Genomic DNA, 24,160 nt, shown 5'->3' on the forward strand with positions numbered 1-24,160 from the left:
CGTTATAAATTGACTTATAACCTAATAATAAACGGTAAACTCTCATTCCGTACTTCACATTAATCTTAATAACAAATAGTCACGCTAATAAATAAAACTACCTGCGCTATCGCTTGCCTTCCAGACGCTAATAAATATCACTATCTGCGCTATCGCTTGCCTCTACGTGCGCTAATAGGTGTTAAACTATACACACAATTTTCCGATTTAAAACTCCTGACGATGTAAATGCAACTTAAATCCAATATTGCCTGATTTTTTATCATTGTTTCAAAATAGTACAAGACCTGTAATTATAGATGGATTTGAACATCAATATTTTTATAATCGCATGTTTAGCTACCTAATAACCTAATAAATTTATTTCGAAGAGGTATGGTTTAATTACTACAATACTCTCAGTTTGCTCATGCCTTTAGGAGAAAAATTATATTTAATGTATTCCTTGGGGAATGCACCTACTTTGATGTGCCACTCTTTGATAAGAAAGCGGGCCAAAGATTCAACTAGTCAGGGCCCGTATTTAGATAAGTGCTATGCTGTGCTCTACCACAGGGCGGCAGAATTTAGGGGGCGGCAAAATTGTGGAATTCTTTTTAAGGTTCGTAATAAACTAATATTTAAAACTTACCCATAGAGTCCTGCGCAGGCGCGAGAAAATAAGTTAATTTAATTCGCTCTAATTACAGAAGTTACTAATTACCTAGCTTGTCTGATTATTTTTAAAACATCATCCTCTCCCACCCCACCCGAAGAAGTGAGGATTAACTTGAACATCACGAAAACTGACACCGTTAAACTCAGCGACCTCGAAAACTACGAATTCAACACTAGTATCTGTCGTTTTCAATTACTTTTAAAATCTTGGCCCCTTCCAGGGAAGTGAAGTAATACCTTGAAGTTGAATTGAATTAAAACTGTCACTATTCATCTCAGTGACCCCAAAAACTTTGAATTTACCCTAATATTGGTCGTTTCTGGGGGTCAGCAAATTATTTAGAGTACAGGGGAGCACAATATATAAATACGGGCCTGGAACTAGTTGATAATAATTGTCATTAGAATGGAATTAATTGTAATTAGAATAGAAATATTTTCATTCTTAATTACAAACATTCCTTTACAGTAAAGAATACAAACTACAAAAAGATGTGAATTGAATGATTGGAGTTTTCAGAGATCTTAACGTACCTGACAAGCCGCAAAAATCAAGATGGATATCAACATTGCCATCTTCTGGTGTTGGTTGGTGCTCCGACACTAACATTAACTGTTTTTTATCCTCTCAAATGTATATGTTTACAATGATAAGCCGTGACCTATAACGAGAAAATTTTAAAAAAAGGAAAAGAGTTATTCATCTATACTATTGTATCCAAGGTTTCATCAATAAAAGAACTTTTTTTTACAATCAAAGCGTTTATATTGTCCAAACCGTGCAACAGAAACAGGAAGATACAGATTTTTATTATGCTATTATACACCAACGAAGCATGAAGATTTTTCGTTTTCTTACAACGAATAATCTTGCTCACGTTTATTTTAACACTTCCATAACATTTCTCATTCGCGTTGGAACGTGTTTTTATACATCACGATTGAAAGTTTAAGTGTTCCTACTGTCCCCATAATAAATTTTTCGTTCGATAGGGATGAAAGACTTCCTATGAGCTTCCAATGAACTTAATCGTTCTCTACAAGCAGAAAAAATACCTTTTAAAATTACCGTCCTACGGTATAATACATAATTTCATTTATAATCTCCGCATGAAGAAGAATCTGACATCTTTTTTCTGTCTTCTCAAGAAAGTGACAGGAAAGAATATTTAAAAATAAAATGAAACTTGCGAATATAAAACACAAATAACAAAGCAAAATTGAGACATAATTACTGAATCATTCGATTAATTTGTAACCTTAAAAGATTTATGTATAAGAAAATAGAAAAAAATAACAAATTACATAAATCTTTCTATATTGAACGCTGCTTTCGCGGATGTGTTTGTGATACGAAATATATATTTTGGTCTTCCATCAACGATTTCTTTTACTTAATTCTTGACGGTTCACATAAAAGACGATTTAACTAACTAACTAGCTCCATGGCCTATCAAACTCAGAGGTTCAATATTAAGTTCACAAAAGCTGTCCATTGACTTCTGTCCTTACAAGGGAACATCTTGTATTGATTGTAGCATTGCCTAATCAAACAATATGCAATCGATAGAGGAGTGAATAAAAGTGAGAAATCCAAAGTTTTACGGGCCAACATCCAGAAACACAGGAGATACAGAGGAAAGAAGAATCCAGAATCATGTGAAGATAGCGATGCAAAAGAGACACTGACACAGAAAGAACTTCAAAATGATTAAAGTGATCAAAATTACATTTAGACAACACTATAGTAAGCAACATTGTACCCACAGTCATGCTCAATAACATCATATGTAATGCAGTGTTACCAGGGGCGTCATTTAGGGGAGCAGGGAGGGGCATTGCCCCCCCTGAGTTTGAGATTTATATAGATTTTATCAATAGAGTAGTAGTAAATGAGTGAAAAACGCAAAATTTTACTTATATCTAGGGTTTTTACCCCCCCCCCCGCCCCCAAGCAAAATCTGAAATGACACTCCTGAGTGTTACCAACTGAAAACAAAATGAAGTTTTATTAAATGACATGGAACACAAATTATAACATGTAGAAAATCTAATTATGAGTAGAACCATACCTGTGAAGTCATGATGTACAGTGTTGCCAACATTTGAAGATAGGCCTATATGAATTCCTACATGAATCTCGGACGTAGAAGAGTGTATACAGTACCAACACACTGCGGAGCTCTTTATCAACAGCAACACTGAAAAATTAACTACCAATAATGTGTGAAGTCATACAATCTATATATATAAAAGAGAACGTACAAATCCTTTGTTAGCTCATCACGCTAATACGGCTGAACCAATTTCTTTCATTTTTGGGGGGTTATTAAGATTTGGACCCTAGATGGTTTTTATCATATCACTTTAATTTTCAATTACCAGTGTCTTGAGATAATTGACCATTCAAGTGTCCATAACGTACAAATCCTTTGTTAGCTCATCATAGCTAAATCTAACCGTATTTATATGCAACCCACATGACCGTGTCACTCGGCGGGTTAACATAAATGACAGGCGATATAATGTTAACATTTACTCCAATCTTCTATGGTTTTTATCATATCACTTGAAAGCGAAAAAGTAAAAATTATCTAAGTAACAAAGTTTATTGCGTTCCGGGGTGACCCCAGCGAAGCGGGGTGAACGCTGCTAGTATTACATACATCAGAAAAGTGAGCCTGCTAATCAATCCAAGAGAATGCATCATTTCAGTTTTGTGTGTTGTGTTGGATACTATTCCGATTTTCCACTTGGGTAAACCTGCTTCGACACTGTGTTTCGTCCCTTATTTCCGTACTTTAGTGATTATATTCTTGTTTGTTGTCTCATATTTTGGTTTTAGCTAGTTTGAATCGTGTACTGTATATTCTCTTCTATATCCGAGATTCATATAGGAATTCATATAGGCCTATCTTCAAAGGTTGGCAACTCTGTACATCATGACTTCACAGATATGGTTCTACACATAATTAGATTTTATACATGTTATAATTTGTGTTCCGTGTCATTTAATAAAACTTCATTTGTTGGTCAGTTGGCAAAACTGAATTACATATGATATTATTGAGCATGTCTGTGGGTACAATATTTGCTTACTATAGTGTTGTGTAAATGTCACTCTGTTTACTTTAATCATTTTGAAGTTCTTTCTGTGTCAGTGTATCTTTGGCATTACCATCTTCACATGATTCTGAATTCTTCTTTCCTCTGTATCTCCTGTGTTTTTAGATGTCAACCCGTAAAACTTTGGATTTCTCACTTTTCTTCACTCCTCTATCGATTTTGCATCGTTTGATTAGGCAACGCTCCTATCAATATAAGACGTTCCCTTGTTAGCCAACTGTATCGTTTCTATTTTGTACTATTATTTCTGCGAGATCCATTTTAATATTGTCCCCCCTTCTGCGCCTATGTCTTCCTAATAGTCATTTCCGGTTTGGATTTCCAGTTGAAACTTTCAAACCCTTCCTACTTTCTTCCATTTTGATTATACGATCTGCCCATCTGAGCCTCTTAGACTTGATGACCCTACCAAATCTTTATTTTCTCGTTTTAGAATTCTAATAGCTGCAAAGGAAAAAACAATTAGGTGCTTTCGCAATATCAGTAATTAAATAATACTGTGGGTGGAAAGTCGGAAATGTTATAATATGATACCAGCGTTGTGATTCAGCCGTTCGGCTGAACAAACATATAAAATTCTCTCTCCACCTCTGGATACAATATTTAAGACAAATATATATAATTGAAGGAGTCAGTGGAAGTAGGTCCTATCCCATAATCTTGTGATTTGAAGAGAAATGCAGTTAAAGTAGTTATGGTGTAGAAACAAATCTAAGTAACGTAGGTATTTTAGTTTGTAGGCCTAGATACAGAACACTATTGCAATATCCCACATAGGTTACACTTTAGCCACAAAGCTCATTTTTTATACAGGAGTGGGATTGGCTCTTCTTCGACCAAGCCCTTCAACTGTCTAAACTATTTTTGATTATCTAGTATTTATTGTTTCCCTTTCCAGCTTTTAGAGAATATTGAGACATACTGCATTATTGAAAAATACAGTTTTATTTTCTACAGCATCTTAATAATTGAAATGCAATTTTCCCTATATATAGACATTTTCATAGTTTAGTTTCGTCAAATCTTGAGTTGCTCTGTATGAAACGAGACTCCTGATGATTTTGTGTTTTGATGTAATAATAATATGTGCAAATACATAGAACATAAAATTCGGGTTTTTTCGAATTTACATGTTAGTCCAGTCAAATTAAACAAAAAGAAAGGCTAATCCCCCACAAAAAAATCATAACAAGCTGAAATTTTGTACATATCTTTGGGAAGGTGTGTGTAATAACATACTAAAAGTCTGGAAATATCCGGTGACGGATTTGGCCGCCATATTGGAAAATGGCCGACAAACCGTGATTTTTCAACGTAATGACTGATTCTCACTTTAATAGCTATGACTCACGTTGTATTAGCACTATTCATGTTATTTAACTTCATTTGAATAACAAAGGACTACGCTTATAGACCACGTATTACACCTACCAATTTACTCCACATACGGAAAGTAACGGAAAATTTTCTTTTAAAAATTCCCCCAAAATTTCCTTTCTTCCGATTAGTTTCCTTCTACATTAACCCAGAAAAAAATCAACACGCTGAAATTTTGCACATACTTTGGGAAAGGTCTATATAACAACATACTAAAAGTCCAGAAATATCCGGTGACGGGTTTGGCCGCCATATTGGGAAATGTCCACCAAAGTATGGTTTTTCAACATAATGACTGATTCTCACTTTAATAGAACTCACGTTGCATTTGCACTATTGATTTTATTTTTACTTCATTCGAATAACAAAGGGATACCCTTACAGACCAAGTATTACACTTACCAGTTTACTCGACACACAGAAAGTAATGAAGGGATTTCTTTTTAAAATCACCAAAAGTTTCCTTCTCAACATTAGTTTTCATATACGTACATTAACCCAGAAAAAAATCATAACAAGATGAAATTTTGCACATATCTTTGGAATGTGTATATAATATCATACTAAAAGTCCTGAAATATCCGGTGACGGGTTTGACTGCCATATTGGAAAATGGACGCCGAATAGTAGTTTTTAAAGGTAATAACTGTTTCTGACTTTGATAACTGTAACTCACTTAGTATTTGCATTATTGATGTTATTTTCACTTCATTCGAATAACAAAAGTCGAAGACATTTTGTCAAGCTATATTCCCCGACTGTTATTTTTACTTCTTCCATGCTAGTTGTCACATCTCCAGAGATGTTCTTTGTGAATCTGAAGAGCAAATCTAGTTTTATTGGAATACTTTCTGATCATCTCACGGCTGCTAGCGCCAGTGTTCTTCAAGCCTCTGGAGATGTACATACCTAGATTTACGTACAGCAATAAAACTCTCTCTCAAGCAGCCACATCCAGTATCAATTATTGGGGAAGATATTGATCTGCTTGTACTTTTAGCCCCATTAACAAGTGAGGAAATATAAAAGTAACCAAGAAAATTCTGTCGCTTTTTCACCCAACAACTTCGAACATCGATATGTCACCTAAGAAGTACCTAGAAGATCACAAATAGTCCCGATCAGCATTGACGACCTTCTACCACCGTTATGGAAGGTCATGGATTCCATCGCTTGGATAGAACTTGGTGGGTCGTGAAGCGAAGAAGGTATCAACTGCATTTTGCAACTCTACTCGGGATTTGAACTGGCGTCCTCTAAGATGATTGTCCACGGAATAAAGCAAATGATAAGCGGACAGTGGAAAGTCCAAGGGAGTATGGCGGATGCAATAGTGTTTCCCATCTAAGGCGTAGAATGGTGTCTCGCGTCATCCTAGCCACGTGGGACTTAGCGTTGTCCTGTAACAGAAAGACCCCTTTGGGATTCAGAAGCGCTGGTTCCAGAGTTTTGAATTTTTCTTGAACACAGCTCAACTGCTGACAGCACACAGTTGCGTTGACGCGCTGACCAGCTAGTAGTAGTTCCCGATGCACGATGCCGCGAGCAGTCCACCGAACACACAAGAGGAACTTCTTCTGGTGCAGTGTTGGTTTCGGCTGTTTTGGAACTGGTTCATGGGATGCTAGCTAATAATGACGGCAGCCTGGAGCTTTGTATAGGACACACTTCTCATCACATGTCAACACATATCCAGAAATGGCTCCTTCCTCACACAAGACAGCAAAGAAACACAGGCGTATGTTCGCGTTGCCTTCTGGCCAGGAGTCAAATCATGTGGGACCCATAGACTCAACTTATAGTGCATCCCAAGTTAATGGCAGTTGTGCCGAATGGTTTCTCCACTCACACTGAATTGTAGTCTCAGTTCCTCACATATCTGGCCACTGTTCGCCTCAATTGATGCCTGAAGATCATTTTGTACAGGTGTTGGTATTCCGGCACGTGGTGCATCTTCGAGTGTTTCGTCACCGTCCTCAAAACTTGTTAAATCACCTCTGCACTGTTTGCGTAGTCACGACACACTCACCAAAGGTCTAGCATATCTTCCGCCCCGTTGCAGCGACATTTGACTCCAGTTTCAACTCGACCAGCATACACGCCCTTATGACGCTCTGTGGAGGTCTCATGGTCAGTCTATCCTTACGCAAGTTCACTGAACTTCCACAACCAGGTAGTATGTTGTATATACCTACACCAACAACTGACCTTCGCCTTATCTCCAATCGCATTCAACTCACGATGTGAGAGGCAGTTGAACACAGACCTCCATAAAAAGCGACAGGACTTTCTTGGTTACTTTTATATTTCCTCACTTGCTAATGAGGCCAAAGTACAAGCAGATCAATATCTTCCCCAAGAATTGATACTAGATGTGGCTATTTGAGAGAGAGTTTTATTGCTGTACATAAATCTAGGTATGCGCATCTCCAGAGGCTTGAAGAAAACTGGTGCTACCAGCCGTGAGGTGAGGCAATAAATCTAGGTTTGCTCTTCAGATTCACAAAGAACATCTCTGGATATGTGACAACTAACGTTGAAGAAGTAAACATAACAGTTGGGGAATATAGCTTGACAGAATGCCTTATTCGCTCTATGCGTAGTCAAGGAGAAGTACTTAACGAAGCTTTATTTAATATTCCGATTCCATTACTACAATTAGAATGAAACTTATGTTATATTGTGTGTATTTAATGTAAGATTAATTGCTACTATCAGAGGACGAGATAGTTAACTGATTAAGAAAAAGGAATCTAAGGAAGAAAAGTTTAGGGATTAGATTTAAAAATCCTCCGTAACTTCGCTCATGTGTGTAACAGATTGGTAAGTGTCTGTAACCGTAGTACTTTGTTATTCGAATGAACTAAAAGTAACATCAATAGTGGAAATACAATGTGAGTTATACAGTAGCAATTAAAGTGAATACGTGTTATTACCTTTAAAAACCACTCTTTAGAGGCCATTTTCCAATATGGTGGCCAAACCCGTTACCGGATATTTCACGACTTTTATATGTTGTCATACACACATTCCCAAAGATATGTACAAAATTTCACCTTGTTATGAATTTTTTCTGGCTTAATGTATAAGTAATCTATATTCAGAAGAGAAATTTTGGTGATTTTTAAAAAGAAACACTTCCGATACTTCCTGCTTGTCGAGTAAACTGGCAAGTGTAATACTTGGTCTGTCAGAATAGCCCTTTTTTATTCGAATGAAGTGAAAATAACATCAATAATGCAAATACTAAGTGAGTTATAATTATCAAAGTCAGAAACAGTTATTATTTTTAAAAACTACTATTCGGCGTCCATTTTCCAATGTGACGTCTAAACCCGTCACCAAATATTTCAGGACTTCTAGTATGTTGTTATATACACGTTCTCTAAGGTATGTGCAAAATTTCAGCTTGTTATGATTTTTTTCTGGGCTAATATATAAGAAAGCTATTTGGAAGAAGGGAAATTTTGGGGATTTATAAAAGGAAATCCCTCCGTTCTTCCCGCATATGAAGTAAATTGGTAAGTGTGATGCATGCTCTGGAAGCGTAGTCCTTTGTTAGTCGAAAGAATATCATAAATAGAGGAAATACAACGTGATTTATAGCTATTAAAGTTAGAAGCAGTTATTACTTTAGAAAAAACACGGTTTGTCGTCGGCCATCTTCCAATATGGCGGCCAAACCCGTCACCGGATATTTTCAGACTTTTAGTATGTTGTTATATATATACCGTCCCAAAGGTATGTACAAAATTTCAGCTTGTTATGATTTTTTACGGGTTAATGTATATATTGACTGGACTATGTTTTTTTAACATCATATCCACATGCTGTGTTAATAGATATTCGTTCTTGATTATTTGCAGCAGAAGTAACGAAGGTTTATAGCATATACAATATATATTTGGAAGATTAGCGCATATTTTTATCCTTCACTGCATATAAATGCATAATTCCTAAAATCATTACGTTTGCTATGGTTTTCAGTTGCTTTTACAAGAATCAATTCCTGGAAGGAACTTCAAGTTCACATGAGAAAATGATCTGATTTAAAACCTGTTATATATCAATTAAAATTGCAGGTAGAATGTCCAGCTCTAAGGTTATGTAAATAGGGTCAAGCAGCATGAATTTTTATTCCTTCCGGTTTTAGAAAAAAATAAAGCCGGAGAAGAAATATATTATTTGGGACGCTTAATCAATTGCAGGAAACCACTTCTCACTATCTCTTACCATCTTTTCTTTATAGTAATGAACGTAGGAGTCTGAAATTATTCATTCCGAACACCTCCAACTTGCAAAGGTAACAAAGAAAGTTCTTTCGCTTTTTTCACCCACCACTCTGAGACATTGATATGTCACCTAAGACGTACCTCGAAGATCCCCATCAACATCAGCAACCTTCTGCCAACGTTCCGGAAGGCAATGTATTCCATCGCGGTAGGACTTGGTGGGCACAAAGCGAAGAAGATATCAAGTCCATTTTACACCTCTACTATAGATTTGAAATGGATTCTTTTAAGGTGATTGTCCAAGGAATAGAACAGGTGACAATCAGACAGTGAAATGTCAGGGGAGTATGGCGGATGCAATAGTGTTTCCAATCTAAGGCGTAGAATGATGTGCTGGGTCGTCCAAGCGACGTGGGAATTAGCGTTGTCCTGCAACAGGAGGACCCCTTTGAGATCCAGACTTTTCAGTATTTATTCAACAAGGCTCAACTGCTGACAGTACATAGTTGCATTGATGCTCTACAAAGCTGGTAGCAGTACTGATTGACGATGTCGCAAGCAGTCCACCAAACACACAAGAGGAACTTCTTCTGGTGAGATGCTGGTTTCGGATGCTTTGGAACCAGTTTGTGGGATGCTAACCAATGAAGACAGCGCTGTGGAGCTTCGTACAGAACCCATTCCTCATCACATGTCAACACCCTGTCAAGAAATGACTCCTTCCTCAGACGAGACAACAAAAAACACAAGTATCTGCTCGCATTGCCTTCTGGCCCGGAATCAAATCAAGTGGGACCCATCGACCCAACTTGTAGTGCTTCCTAAGTTGATGAAGATGCTGTCGAATGGTTTCTTCACTCGCGCTGAATTGTAGTTCCAATTCCTCATATGTCTGGCCATTGTTCGCCTCAATTACTGCCTGAAGATATTCATTTTGTACATGCGTTAGTCTTCCGGCACGTGGTGTGTCTTCGAGTGTTTCGTCTCCGTCCTTAAACTTGTTAAAACAACGCTGCATTCTCCGCGTAGCCACGACACCCTAGCGTATCTTCCGCCCGCTGCAGCGGCGTTTGACCTCACTTTGAATTCGTACAGCATGCACACTCTTATAACGCACTCTTATGAAGATCCCATGTTCACACTGACCTTACACAAGTTCACGGTGTAAGTGAAATGTCACAACCAGGTAGTATGTTGCATATACCGAAAACAACAACTGACCTTCGCCTTATCTCGATTCGCATTCAACTCACGGTGTGAGAGTCAATTGAACAAAGACCTCCACAAAAACTGATAGAACTTTCTCGGTTACAGTACAGGTTACCTTTATAAACATGATCTCATGAACGAACTTACTTCTCATGAACGAACTTAAGAGTTAAGGATGGAAAAAAATTGTTCTTAGGACATTTAATCGGTTGCAGGAGTATGTTTCTCGCTATCTATTACGATTTTTGCTCTATAATGATCAACGTAAAAACCGGAAGTGTTTGATTTCTACCAGTTTCGGTTTTAATATCACACCGTGAACGAACTCGACCCCTATCTTCTGTCAGAACAGATGGTGCTCCATCGAGTAGTTCTTGAGATCTTTCGTCTTCTGAACGGAAACTGCAGCTAGATAATGCTGGCTTGAGGAAGCTGTTCCAACAAACCCGCATCACACCGTTCGAAAATTAACCAAAGATCTCCAGAACACCTATTCGACTGTTGACTTTCATAGTATGTAATATAACAGAAATTTTCGGAATGACCCCAAAACAAATGGGTCAAAAGATTGCAATCTTGGTCAATAATTAGTTTTTGGATCACAGGCCACAAAATTGTAAAATCAAGTTTTCGTATTTTCTACGGAATAAGCACATCATATTCAGTTAAGTGATACTACATATAGGGTTTGGCTACATTATATGTAGTTCTCCAGATATCAGGCGTACAACAAAACATTTAATTGAAATATATTGGATCTTGGATCAGGGCCGACACGATTTTTGAACAGCTCCTGAATCGAGTTTTCAAATTTTCTATGGAATAATCACATCATACTGAGATAAGTGATTATTTGGGTTTGGCTACACTATATCTAGTTCTCCAGATATAAGGCCCACAAGAAAATTTTTGATTGAAATTTAAATATATCTTGATCCAAAAATATGTAAATGGTTCAGTTTAGATACAGTACTTTCCTACTTGCTAGACAATTTTAAGATAGTGTTTAGGCTAAGAGTTAATCTAGAAAGAAAAATAGAACTAATATACTTGAAAAAACCTTTATAAACCTGAAAATACACCACTTTTTTTATTAGAAAAATTATTTCCTTTTTACAACGCTATTACCAATTGATCCTTAGTGTATCATTGCAATTTTAATTATCCATAGCCCAGATTTCATTAATAGACAAAGTTCCTAAATCTAATATAAATTTTAATCGAATGGAATTAAAGAATCTTTAGCATTCTTGACTTGCAATCTACGACTAAACTTTTGCCAGATTTCTTTCTCACTACCATCAATGAAATGATAAGACATTGGTCGACTCTCTCTTGTGTTACGTTGTTAAATCTTCAGAATGCAAAATGGCTACGTAGATAAATCTCAGTTCATTGACTGATTGATTTTCTTTTATTTCATTATGTAACGAAGTGTTTATAAAGAATGCTTTATTTATTCAACTTTAGCGTCTATTTTTAGAATCGAAACTGCGTAAGAGTTAGATCTACAGTTTAAATGGAATCTGAACAACCGTAATGCATTCAGTACTCTCTATTGATATAATCGAACCCGGAATTGGGCACACTAAAGGCGCGCACTAGCCATTATGTCAACGAAGAGAGTGTTATCAAGAACGGGACCTACTATTTATGTGAGCCCTGAACCATGGTGCAATTCACGTAAGTACAGATTATTCTGAAAGATCATATCGGACAAAATAGACTATTCCCCAAAACAGCAATGTTTTTTTCTGACACAAATGTCTTGGTATTTCAGTTTTAAAGACGAAAATGAGAGTTTTAAGATAGGTATGTTACTCAATTAATCAATACAAAATATGAAATTTAGATTGACGTGTTTGTGCATCGGTCAGATAAAATGTAGTGCTAACACTGGCCCCACGTCACAGGGCTGTGTCTCAGCGATACAAGAGTTCCGTAGCTGATAAAGGAATGTAAGGCGATTCAGTTTGGTTAGTAGTAACGACTGTGTGTCATTCAGTCAAAAGTAGCAGTAAAATAGAGGAGGAAACTGGATTTTATTTCGGAAACAGGAATATAGTGCTTGCATCAAGATTGAAGTAGCACGTGGGCTCAGTACATAATGGGCCTTATGCAGAGTCGTTTTGAAGTATGATTAGCATCATACTAAAGGCCTGACAACTGCAGAAAACATGTTAGTCGAACTCTTTAGTATGGTACTAATCACGCGTCCGAATGACTCTGCATAAGACCCAATGTGTTTAGGGATTTAGTAACACCCAAAATGACGATTTCACTTCGCAAGAAGCACTGCGACACAAGAGAAGCCATCAGCCGTGCCATACGGCGGTCCCTGCGGGACATTGACAAAGATTGGCGCGCTGATGGTATACCACGTCTTCCACATGTGTGGCATTGAAGGAATCTAACAGGTGTTCTTCTGTGCATAAAACCATATAGAATTATAACAACGTTATCATTATTTTTTATCCAGTCCTTATATATAGGCATTAGTAGCTCATTAAGGGATGTAACCTCATTAACGGATGTAACGGCTAGGCTTTCTCGATATTTTCTTTCGATGTTTTCAATAAGGGTAGATGTAATCCTTTTTCGAAAATTATTCCCCTATAAATGTTAATGTTTCTAGTGTATTATATAGAGTGTTTCAAAACAACACAACGTTTGGGAGGTGATTCCTGACACCAAGATAAGACGAAAAGTATAGACCAACCTGGGTGCACAAATGCTTCGTTTCTGAGTTACAGGCTGCCGAAAACATGAAAATATGAATTTTAAACGTCCATAGCTCCAAAACTATGAGACCTACCGTAGCCTTAGCATGTTGGAGGTAAACTACTGGAAAACTGAATAAAATTTTGTTGTGAAATGACTTAATTCTCGGCAGGAGTAAGTTTGTTTCTTCTTCGTTTCAGCTACAATATCAAACGGTTTTCTTGCAACTGAGTCAATCAATTTTCCATTTCTCTGCAGGTAGCTTTCTTTCTTTAAAAAATCACATTCATTTTAACTGAAATAGATGTGAATAACATTGTTAATAACAGAACTGTATCTAGTCATATTTCCAAAAAGATTAAGTAGAATAATATCTAAAATTTATGATAAAACTTAAAGAAATAGTCATTCTTCTTTTAGAATCTGTTACAATTACTAAAGAAAAATTATTTTTGAAGAAATCCCTCCCTGGACAGAATTCCTAGTCCCAAAAGATTAGGCAGAACGGGAATTCTCGTTCGGCCTAAAGATAAGATCATTTAAAGAATTTCTACAAAGTGCTGGAGAGCCTTTAGGCAGAACGAGAAGACATTATTAAAAAATCTTACTGTTTTGATTTTTAAAAGATTTGCCAATAGAATAAAACAACTTACTTTCGACAAGATAAATTTTCAATCAAAGCACGCAACGCAAGATTGAATGGAAATCAACCTTTTCACGGCTGTAGCCGTCAAAACAATGTTTGATCAATCGATTGCCAACGATTTCATCTCGACGTCACACCAAGCATGAGAAAGTCGACGCTAATTGGCTCTGGCTGAGGAAGGAAATAAAATGCAATCGTTCATGGCATCTACGAACTTAAAGTTTGTAAAAAAAAGTATTTAAAAAGACGATAATAATATACGATCTTAATGCAAGATTGCACCCCCCAGATTTTTTGAACACCCCCTAAGTTCAAAATTCTGGATAAATCACTGTCAGATACTCACAGTACTAGTAGCGAAATAGTAGGTATGTGTATCTACAGTACTTGTATAATCATGTTTGTCAATGCATGAACGTTAAGTTGTGTAAGATAGTTGACACCGGTACGCGGAAATAAATTCAAACACAGAATTATGAAGCAGTTTTACTGACAAAGAAATCTTAAGTTAATCATAAATAAATTTTGAAATATCCTAAGTTTCTTTTCATCATCTTTCGCAGTATATTTACAGAAAAAGTTCCTGATAATACTTTATTCAATTCAAAGATTACAAGATATCCAAGGAGTGGAAAAACAATTTATGTTGCCAAAACTTCTCAATCTATTTCTTTAATTGATTTTTTGAATCTATTCTGTAAAGGAAATGAAAATTTCTCGTTTTACGTCGCACAATACTGTCCTTTAAGCTAAAGGAGACGGACGAATTAAGGAAAATGAATTTTGAAATAATTAGTGGAATGAAAGTGAAGGAAATTGGAGTACACCGGGAAAACCTACGAATACATGTTGTCCACCAAAATCGCGTAGGTGGAGAATAGAACAGCGAAATCTGGCACCAGAAGTTAGCGCTCTACCACTGAGTCACAGTGGTACTCTTCTAGATTGAAAGGCTTCTAGAACCCCATGCTCCACTGGTCTCGAAAGCTATTGGAGCAAATATAAATTTATCGAGAAGATTATTGTATTTCCTTTCCTTTTCTGCCTCTCTACGTCTACAAACTTCTCCAGCATTCACAACGGTCAATGGGAGGCTTGAATGGGCGAATGTGTCCGAACATGTAAAATCCCATACTCTCATCCAAGGTATTAATGTCATGCCATCAGGTCGTTTACCATCGGAACGACAACAGCCTGACGGTTCACGAATCGAAGGAATTCCTGCCGTCGTGGGGGCTCGCAAAATGATGTCATTAACAGATGAATGTCTGGTGTTTCTGCCTATGCTCTTCATGCATGAGAGGCCATGCAGGCCACGTTGGGTAACTTGACCCCCGCAAGCTTGACAGTGAAGTGGCTCACAAACAGCTGAACCTAGTCTTAGGGCTACTGCTATTCGAAAGGTTTCATTAGACATGTGAAGACCTAATTTGGGAGAAGGTAACGCATTTAACCATGCACCAGTATGGTTGGATGACGCAGCAAGAAGTCTAGCTTTATCCTCTGGAACAGCAACGGATTGTAAAAGAAGTTTATAGAAATGTACTACTATTGGTGTGTACCAAGATGCCTGAGAACCTCTTTTGCTGATTTCTGGAAGGTCCATATCTGTTATATTTATCCATTTGGTAGAGCCTTCTTCAACTATCCCATCTGGGTCCAGGTGGTAGCCTTGAGGAAGGAGAGCCTCGATTAAACGAAGGGATCCGTGGTAGGACGCTAAAAAGGTAGGAATCGCTTTATCAACGGTTCGTCGAATACCAAGGCCTCCTAATCCAACAGGTAAGGATGCTTGCATCCAAGATTCGTCGCTCAAGGAGCAGTTCAAAATTGACTCCAGGCCCATTTTGAGGATATGATTATATTTCTTCAGCAGTGAAGTCTCATTCCAAGATGGAAAGCACCGTAGAAAGTAGTATGTTATGTAATATGCCTGGATAAAACCCAAATGTGTTTCATTTCAAAAACTAAACTTCAATTTAAAGTACATAACTCTTTATAACGTTTTGTGATTATACATTTTCGAGCAGGCAATATTACTATTTCTTTTTGTCAATATCACTTAGCATAATTAATAACAGAAATTAGAATGTAATGTTCTTAATTTTAAATTTGCATTTCCATATCATTTTTATTAACAAAACTTAACTCAGTATAATATATTACACTGACAAGAGTGTAGTAATTTCATATTGTTTCAGACTACCTGAGCAACATTAATATTAAAAACAAAGAATAATTTTGATTTCATTTGTGTAATTTGTGAAAATGAAATTAACGTAGACACGTAGTTGTAAAAATGGTGTACCTGCTGTTTGTAAAGCTAGTGTACAAAGAAGAGGCTATGTGCACGAAAAGTTACGGAGGAAGAGTATTAAGAAAGTGTAAATTTTAAGAATACAATTAATTCAGGAGGATACAGACTTTATTCCAGAAGGTCTTGACATTTTTATGTCACAAGTTAAAAAAACGAAACTTCAAGTGAATCCCAGAAATTTGAAAGTAAGTGTGTTGTTATAAATCACGCTCTCGTATTTGCCGTAAGACCTAGATCACCCACATAATATAGATAAGCCTTGGTCTAAACCTAGATCGATTATACAGTTCAAAATAGTTCATAACCATAGTTCATCAATAGGAGTGCGAACATCTTACCATGAAGTCACAATCTATCTAACATCGATCATTAATGCTGGCTCCCCAGCTATTCATTCAGATGGATTTCTCCAACATGTTTTTGATAATGTTGACGTAAATGTGTGAAGTCTTGATAGCAAAGATGCTTTTTGTACTATGGAAGGGGTTCATTGTGTCACGCCAGGTATCTATGTCGAAACTGAGATAACAGTTAAAATAATTCCAATTGAGTCTTTTATTAACACCGCAACTATACGAGAGAACTTATATCCAATGAAAAAGATAAATACAGGTCTTTCTTCAATGGACATTGTCAGTAAAGACTCAAGTGAACTTCATCAAGTAAGATCTCTTACAGACCAATTTTCACCTCAACATATCTGTTTCCTGTCATCCTTATATGGCTTGTTGGATTACGGTCAGAACCAGGATGGCCTGGATTTATGACTACCATAATGGAGAAATCCGAAAAAGTGTCCAATCACATATTATGGTTGTATTGCAATTGATCAAAGCAAAAAATGAAACCAGTTGTAGTGATTGATGGGTTTCTTATTTATTATGTTCCTTGCACTTAGGAAAATATTATTAAAAACTGTAGCAACTACACTAAATGTTCACTGAACTACGACCACGTACCTAATACTTTGTTGGTCTACTTTTGCTCAGGAGACGGCCTGAACACGGCGTGGTATGGATTCAGGTAGTTGCTGATATGTTTCCATGAGGATTTCACACCATATATTCCTGGTGGCATCCTACAATGTATCCACAGATGTTGGTGCAGAAGTCATGGTAGGAAGAGTTCTTTCCGCAACATCCCATAAATGTTCTATAGGATTAAAATCCGGTGACTTAGTGGGCCAATTCATAGGCTGCAGTTCCGTGAAATGTTCCTTAAGCCAAGCAAGTGCAGTCCTGGCTTCGTGGCACCATGCATTACCGTCCTGAAATATGCCGTCTTCGTGTAGATAGAAGTGTTGCATTATAGGGGTATGTGTTTCTCTAACTTCTGCAGATACACAACGGATGTCTCGCTGTGATCCGTGCACACCACGGCCCCAGTCCATCCAACAGAAGCATTCCCAAACCACACAGCCGCTCCAATCTGCCTGTACAGTACGCACCATGCACGAGGGATCCGTAGCTCCATGGACATGGACACGCCCATCCAAGAGATAACACAAACCGTAATTTATAGGACCAACACACCCTTTTCCAATTGTCCATGGTCCAATTAGCATGTTCCTATGCCTCAGCGCGATAAAGTCTGCGGTGACGAGTCGTAAGGGGTGGGTGACGAGTGTGTAGTGTGCTGTGGAACTGCATGCGTGTCAGTGTACGCGTATAGTTGCGTGGGATATGGGTGTTGTGCATCCACTATTGTATTGGTCACTGATGGTTCGTTTGGCTGTCACGAGCTGTTTGAGACGACGCTCGCCCCACGTTTTGAACTTCCGTACGTCCCCGTAGTTCCATCTCTTGGAGACCGTTACTCCATTTTCTTCCCACTCCTTGTATACCTTCACTTCACAGGAACGGGCGCATCCGACAAATATTGCTGTCTGGGTTATTGACGCATCTATTGCTCGCGTACACGCAATCATGCTCTATTAAAATGTAGATAAATCCTGCCCACCTCCCATTATAACAATGTGCTGCCTACCAACATGTAACTTCAAGTGTGTTCTTTCTCTGTAATACTACCAGCCGGGGTGGTCATATAGTCGCCTCGGCTGCTTGCCACATTTTCTTGTGTTGAGGGATGGTCGCAATTCAGTGAGCGCTCAGTGTACATTTTAAGCACATACCAAAGAAATGTCACTGTCTTTTCTGACGGTTATCGTGAAGGTGGAACATGTTAAAGGAAAGCTTTGATACCAGAACCAAGCTCAAAGCCTTTTGGACCTGGTGATTTTCGTCTCATTTCTCACAGCTGTGGATAACCTTGCACCAACTATATGTAGAAATGTAGGGTTAGATTGTTCCTACATGTGTGAACACTGTAATGGACTTTTCTAGATGAATCTCCTGCCTAGACGATGTTATCAACTTTAATGATGACGAGAGTGAGCAGTGGAGCATTTTGTTTTAACCAGATTGAACTTAGAGCTGAATTGACTTATCACTCAACAAGTAAATATCGATTGTATAAAATGTGTAGTAATATAAGCAAGTAGAATATTTGATTCAACTTTCTACATTCAGTGTGGTTTGGGTGGGTGGTACAAGTCCAGGACATGATGAGTCCATAGATAGTAGATAATGGAACGGCCCTGATCTAAGTTAGGAATAATTCCCCGAACCAAAATTGGCATATTAACACTTTCGATCCTACGCTAATCTGACCTTGTTTATTCTGGTATCATGGGGTTTTTAGGGCTTTTTTAAAAAAATGTATAAACAATTGCTAAATGATGTTAGACGCGCTAAAAACATTGCAAACATTTTTTGGGGGGGTTGTAGATTTTATTACGAATATATCATTTGGTAGTGTAAGAAGGGGTAGTGTGCTACACTGCTGTTTGAAATATGTGCTATTTGAACAATCGAAGAAAATTACAATAGAAAAATAATACTAATATGTACTGTTAATGTTTATATTGTGGATATTTTTGTACCCTTTTAGCAATATATTTTCAAATACATGTATTGCAGGGTAATAGCGTGTGAGATGGATACATTGTTTTACAACTACATATAGTTTTCAGCAGGAGTGAAAATGTTTATATTCACACAACGTTCTTTACCTCTTTTTACAGGTATTTAGCTTTAGTATGGTAGAGTTTGACACACTCTGGAACACAAACAGCAATTCCACATTCCTTGCACCACCAAAAGATTTATTTTCTTCCCAATTTACCGGTATCATTCATGACCCTCTTGCTACACACCCTCCAAATCTTAATCATCAATTTCATCTTCTGAGTCGGAATCTAAACTATACTCTTCTAAAATCATTGATATTTCCACTCTATTCATTTTACTTGCTTCATACAATACAAATTCTGTAAAATGAAATAGTCTTCGTAACAAAATATTCCACTATTTTATCGAACGTACTGCAGCCAAACGCAGAAAATTGATCACAACAATGAACCTACAGAATATTCGGTTACTTTTCGCTACATGTCAGGTGAATAGTAGCTATTTAAAAAAATAATAATAATAAAATAAAATAAAAAACTGTCTCATGAAGTATTTAACACGACCGACAACCGACCGTAACCCATAATAAGTTACATAGGGGTTATTACATAAAAAAACGAGCTAGACTCGGGCTTCGGCGTTTTGAAATATATAACTCGAGTCTGACTCGGGCTTAGGCCCGTATCCAGGGTGGTCTAGGGCAGGGCCGCCCACAGGGGGGATGTATGGCGCAAGCTGCGCCATTGAGAAAAATTTTGGGGGGGATTTTACTCTACTTTCGAACTAGCAATTTTACTGTCGGAATAGCATTAAAACATGATTTTGAGAAGCTAATTTTCAAAAATTTTCCGGGGTGTACCCCCGTACCCCCTGCTTCGATACTCGATGAATGAACGACCGCGCAAGTAGCCGTATGAAAGGAAAGGTTGGTTCGTTTTAAGAGAGAAGGGCCGCCCACAGGAGTGATGAATGGCGCAAGTTGTGCCATCGAGAAAAAAATTGGGGGAATAAAAAAATTGGGGAAGAATTTTACTCTAATGTCGAATAAGTAATTTTGCTGTCGTCAGAATAACATTGGAACACGATGCGATTTTTTTTTTTAAATCTCGAGAATGAATCCCCCTACCCCCTGCTTAGAAACTCTATGAATTAAGTACCGCGCAAGTTGCTATATGAAAGGATGGGTCTGGTCGGTTTATCGCTTTGTGGATATATCTGGATCAGTCTGGATCAGTGGGTGAAGAAAGGATTCATTAGGCCTTACAGGTGTTTGTTGAATATGTCTGGTTTTCCATACCTAACAATATTATACCAGATACTTCTGTCATTACCAGCAACGAGTTGCTCAGCAAAGAGGATTATGAGTAAAGTAAAGATTGTAAAAAAAATAGACTAAGAACCAGCATGGGAGATGTATGGCTCTCCGACATGCTTGTCCTTTCTTCCGAAAAAGACATTTTAGAATGCATTCCCAACAGCGATATTATAGACAAATTTACTTTGTCAAGTGAGCAAAGAAAAAAATTATTGCTCTATAATGGACATCAAGGGTAGGTTAATGTCACCACCACGACCAGTAATAATTTAATCCAACAAAATCATTCCTGTAAAAAAAAAAAAAAAAGTATGAGCGGCCTTAAAAAGAAGTGAAATCACAAAAATGAGCGCCAAGTTCTGGTGAACAACAGTTACAAACACTCAAGGAATCACTTTCAAATTTAGATTTGAAATTTGCCTATGTTGTCTGTTGAAAATTATAAAGTAGTTTGACATAATTGTGAGCTAGTGGTAACCATACAGACAACAGCCAAATTTCAAATCTAAATTTGAAGTGAGCCAGTGAGTGTTTGTAACTGTTGTCCACCAGAACTTGGCACCTATTTTTGTGATTTCAATTCTTTTTAAGGCCACTCGTACTTGGCTCTTTTACAGGAATGTTTTTTTGTTGTATATCACTTCTTTTTGTAGGCTAATTTCGAGGATAACATTTTCTTTTGGTATCAAACTCAATAACTTGTAACTTGCGTCTTACTTTTCATGTACAAGGGAATTATATCAATATTTTGTAAAGAAAAAAAATAATACTACTAATTGTAAAAAAAGAATACCTGTGCCATACACAGTGTGTAGAAGTTTTTATACCCTTCAATATCCTTATAGAACATATTTAGTATTGTACACTACCAAGACTACTAATAAAAGTAATGCCATTTTTATAATTACTACTGTCCCTACTACTACTACAAGCATTCTATAATACTACTACAGGAAATAAAAACAACAACAAAAATAGCAATTACTAGTACTATAAAAACTACTGCTACACTGGGCAATAGTTTTTAGAAGGCTTGGGTTTTGAGGAGGGAAGAGATTATTAGTTTTGGGGGGGAGTGCGCCATCAGCTTTGGGGGGGATGGGCACCCCTGGTCTAGGGGGCCAGGGTTTGTAATAACCATTATAAATTAAATATTAACTTATGTCCATATTAATAATGTATGTACATGTATGTATATTTTAAAGCTGATTCTTATATTTCGTTCCGTTTGTCATATTTTCCTGATATACTAAAAGGGTAAGAGTGGTGTTATAGCGTTCAATTCTCCGAAAGTGTCTGTTTTATATTATCAAACAGGATTAAGAAATATTTTCTCCTCGTAATTCTAGATATTGCAACGAAACTTGGCACATACATTATATATAGAAAATGGTATTTTTCAAGGTAGCTTATATTAAGCGTTACCGCTTCAGGGATCCCCAAATTTCAAAACAGGGATTTTGGAGGGAAATGTTCATATTTATCCTAAAACCTTTTCTTTTGTATGTTATAAACACATGTGCATGGTATCAGTTAAAATCTAGTTTCATTCTGAAAAGAATGACGTATTAACCATGATAGTTGGACGTATAGTACTGTTTGGAAACTTATTTTATGTATAATGTCCCACTTTTCCTTATTTATATATGAAATTCGGTATTGTCAATCAGGATTAAGAAATATTTTTCCCTCGAACTATTCTAGGCCTATATATTGCAATAAAACTTGGAACACGCATTACATGTAGACCATAGTATTTTGCAATTTAGATTATATTCAGATACCTGTAGCCAAGGTTTCTCCAAAGGGCACCAAATTTCAAAAAAATGGATGTTTTGGAGGGAAAGTTCTCTATTTTACCACAAATTTCCCTCCCCTCGTACATCATGTAAACATGCACATAATACCTTTGAAAACATATTTTATTCTAAAGAGAATGATGTATAATCCATGATACTCAGACGAATAGTACTGAAGTAGTAGCTACTTAACTGAAAGTCAACATTTTCCTCAAAAACTGCAAGGGTTGAGGGGGTAGAGGGGAAAACAAGAGGGGGAGGGGAACTTTTCAGAAAATATCGGTTGTACTGTTGTCTAACGTTCCTGAAAAATTCAGCTTCTTACTAATTAGTCCGATATAAAAGCTATATCGACTATACTACTAATAGAATAAGTCTTTTCTAGCATTATTAGTTTATTTCTACAAAGAAACATTATATTTGAACTTTGGCAATACTCTTACTGCACATATAAACCACTGACTGTAGAAAACAAATATGACCAACATTTACACATTTCCTTTTTTGTGACGATAATGGTTTGTAATTGGTCACTACATCGTTTAGCACCGAAATGAAACTTGTCCGCACAATAACAATGGGCATCAGAACGCCTTCAATTTTCCGTTTACTGAAGAAATGAAACTTGTCCCGGACGAGATTCCCATCGGCACTAAATGAGACTTGGTAGTTTCCCCGTTAGAGGTCACTCCATGCCCAATGATAGCGATTTCGGGATAATATGGAAGAAGCTGAGAAAGGATTAAAACTACACAATGAATGACGTTGTTCAGCATTTAAAACTTCCTCGAAAATCTCGAACAAGTTTTCCATTGTTCAAATAAAAGCGACAGATTTCATTGACTAGAGTTCCTGCTGGCCTGAATTTTACAAAATAGCGTGTCTGAGCGATGATTTTTAAGAAAAAAAAAGTCGCTAAACACCTAAAAACAACTTTCAGCACTACAAAATACTATGAGATGTACTCCATATAGTGTTCAGTGTAACATGAATATTGGTGGCTTGATAGTGGATACTTGTAGGCTGAGGAACTCTTCTAAACACAATGTCCTGCTCATAAACAACAAAAAATGGATGACAAAAAAAAAAAAACGTTGCTCTACTACCTCAAGAAAATATGCTATTTTGGAATTCAATAGCATCCTGGCCCATCACAATGGAAACACATTCTGATGACAAAGATGTCTGATTAATTTGTAGTTACAGAACATGCAAATTATTATGAAATGTTCAACAACCATGTTTTCTTCCAATAAAGGATATTTATCAATTTTATGGTTGATTTCTTTAATCAATTCAATCCACAATTCGTTTGAACAATGCATTTACTGCAGAAAGGAAACATGTCCAAAACACAAAACAGTGCCCCCCCCCCCCTCGCACTCTATTCCCTTAAGTGATACACACATTTTGCATGTGTATTTTAATCACGTATACGTCTATCATTAAAGAAAAAATACATGTTATGGTGAAACATCGTAAAGATAGTTTTATTCATTTTTTTTAAATTATGAAATGTAGACGTTTGCTTTCTGCAGTAAGCGGTTCATATGTGTCCGTCGGCAAAACTTGTAGCTGAAAATTAATTACATTTTCTTCTCATTCATTTCCATTAATGCATTAAAGCTAGATAATTAGATTATGGTTCCTCCCTTCAGTTCTTGGAATAATACAAAGTATTTACATAATGGCATGAGTACAAATTGTAGTAATAAAATCTACAAGTGTACAGAAGGCTGTTTCATCCTTATGGTAGCAATTTGCAATCGCCACCAGAGGCGCTAGTTTCGCG

The 24,160-nt window shown here is 37.0% G+C and overlaps 1 protein-coding gene across 3 annotated transcripts in view; it reads right to left on the reverse strand.

Annotated features, from left to right (window-relative positions):
- The window catches only part of LOC145683929 (uncharacterized), a 106,603-nt gene extending 83,026 nt beyond the window's left edge, over window positions 1-23,577 (reverse strand). For 2 of the 3 annotated variants that reach the window (XM_081755614.1, XM_081755612.1), the window contains exons 1-2: window positions 23,475-23,577; window positions 1,192-1,319 (exon numbers count right to left, since the gene is read on the reverse strand). In XM_081755614.1, the coding sequence (XP_081611740.1) occupies window positions 1,192-1,233 (42 nt within the window). In that variant the 5' untranslated portion in view covers window positions 1,234-1,319; window positions 23,475-23,577. Of the gene's footprint in view, window positions 1-1,191; window positions 1,381-23,474 lie in introns of those variants that run through there. The other variant, XM_081755613.1, reaches the window with a different exon arrangement.
- Between the last annotated feature and the right edge of the window lie 583 nt (window positions 23,578-24,160).

The sequence above is a fragment of the Thermobia domestica genome, chromosome 4 (genome assembly GCF_964235325.1).
Source record: "Thermobia domestica chromosome 4, izTheDome1.hap1.1, whole genome shotgun sequence".
NCBI lineage: Eukaryota > Metazoa > Arthropoda > Insecta > Zygentoma > Lepismatidae > Thermobia > Thermobia domestica.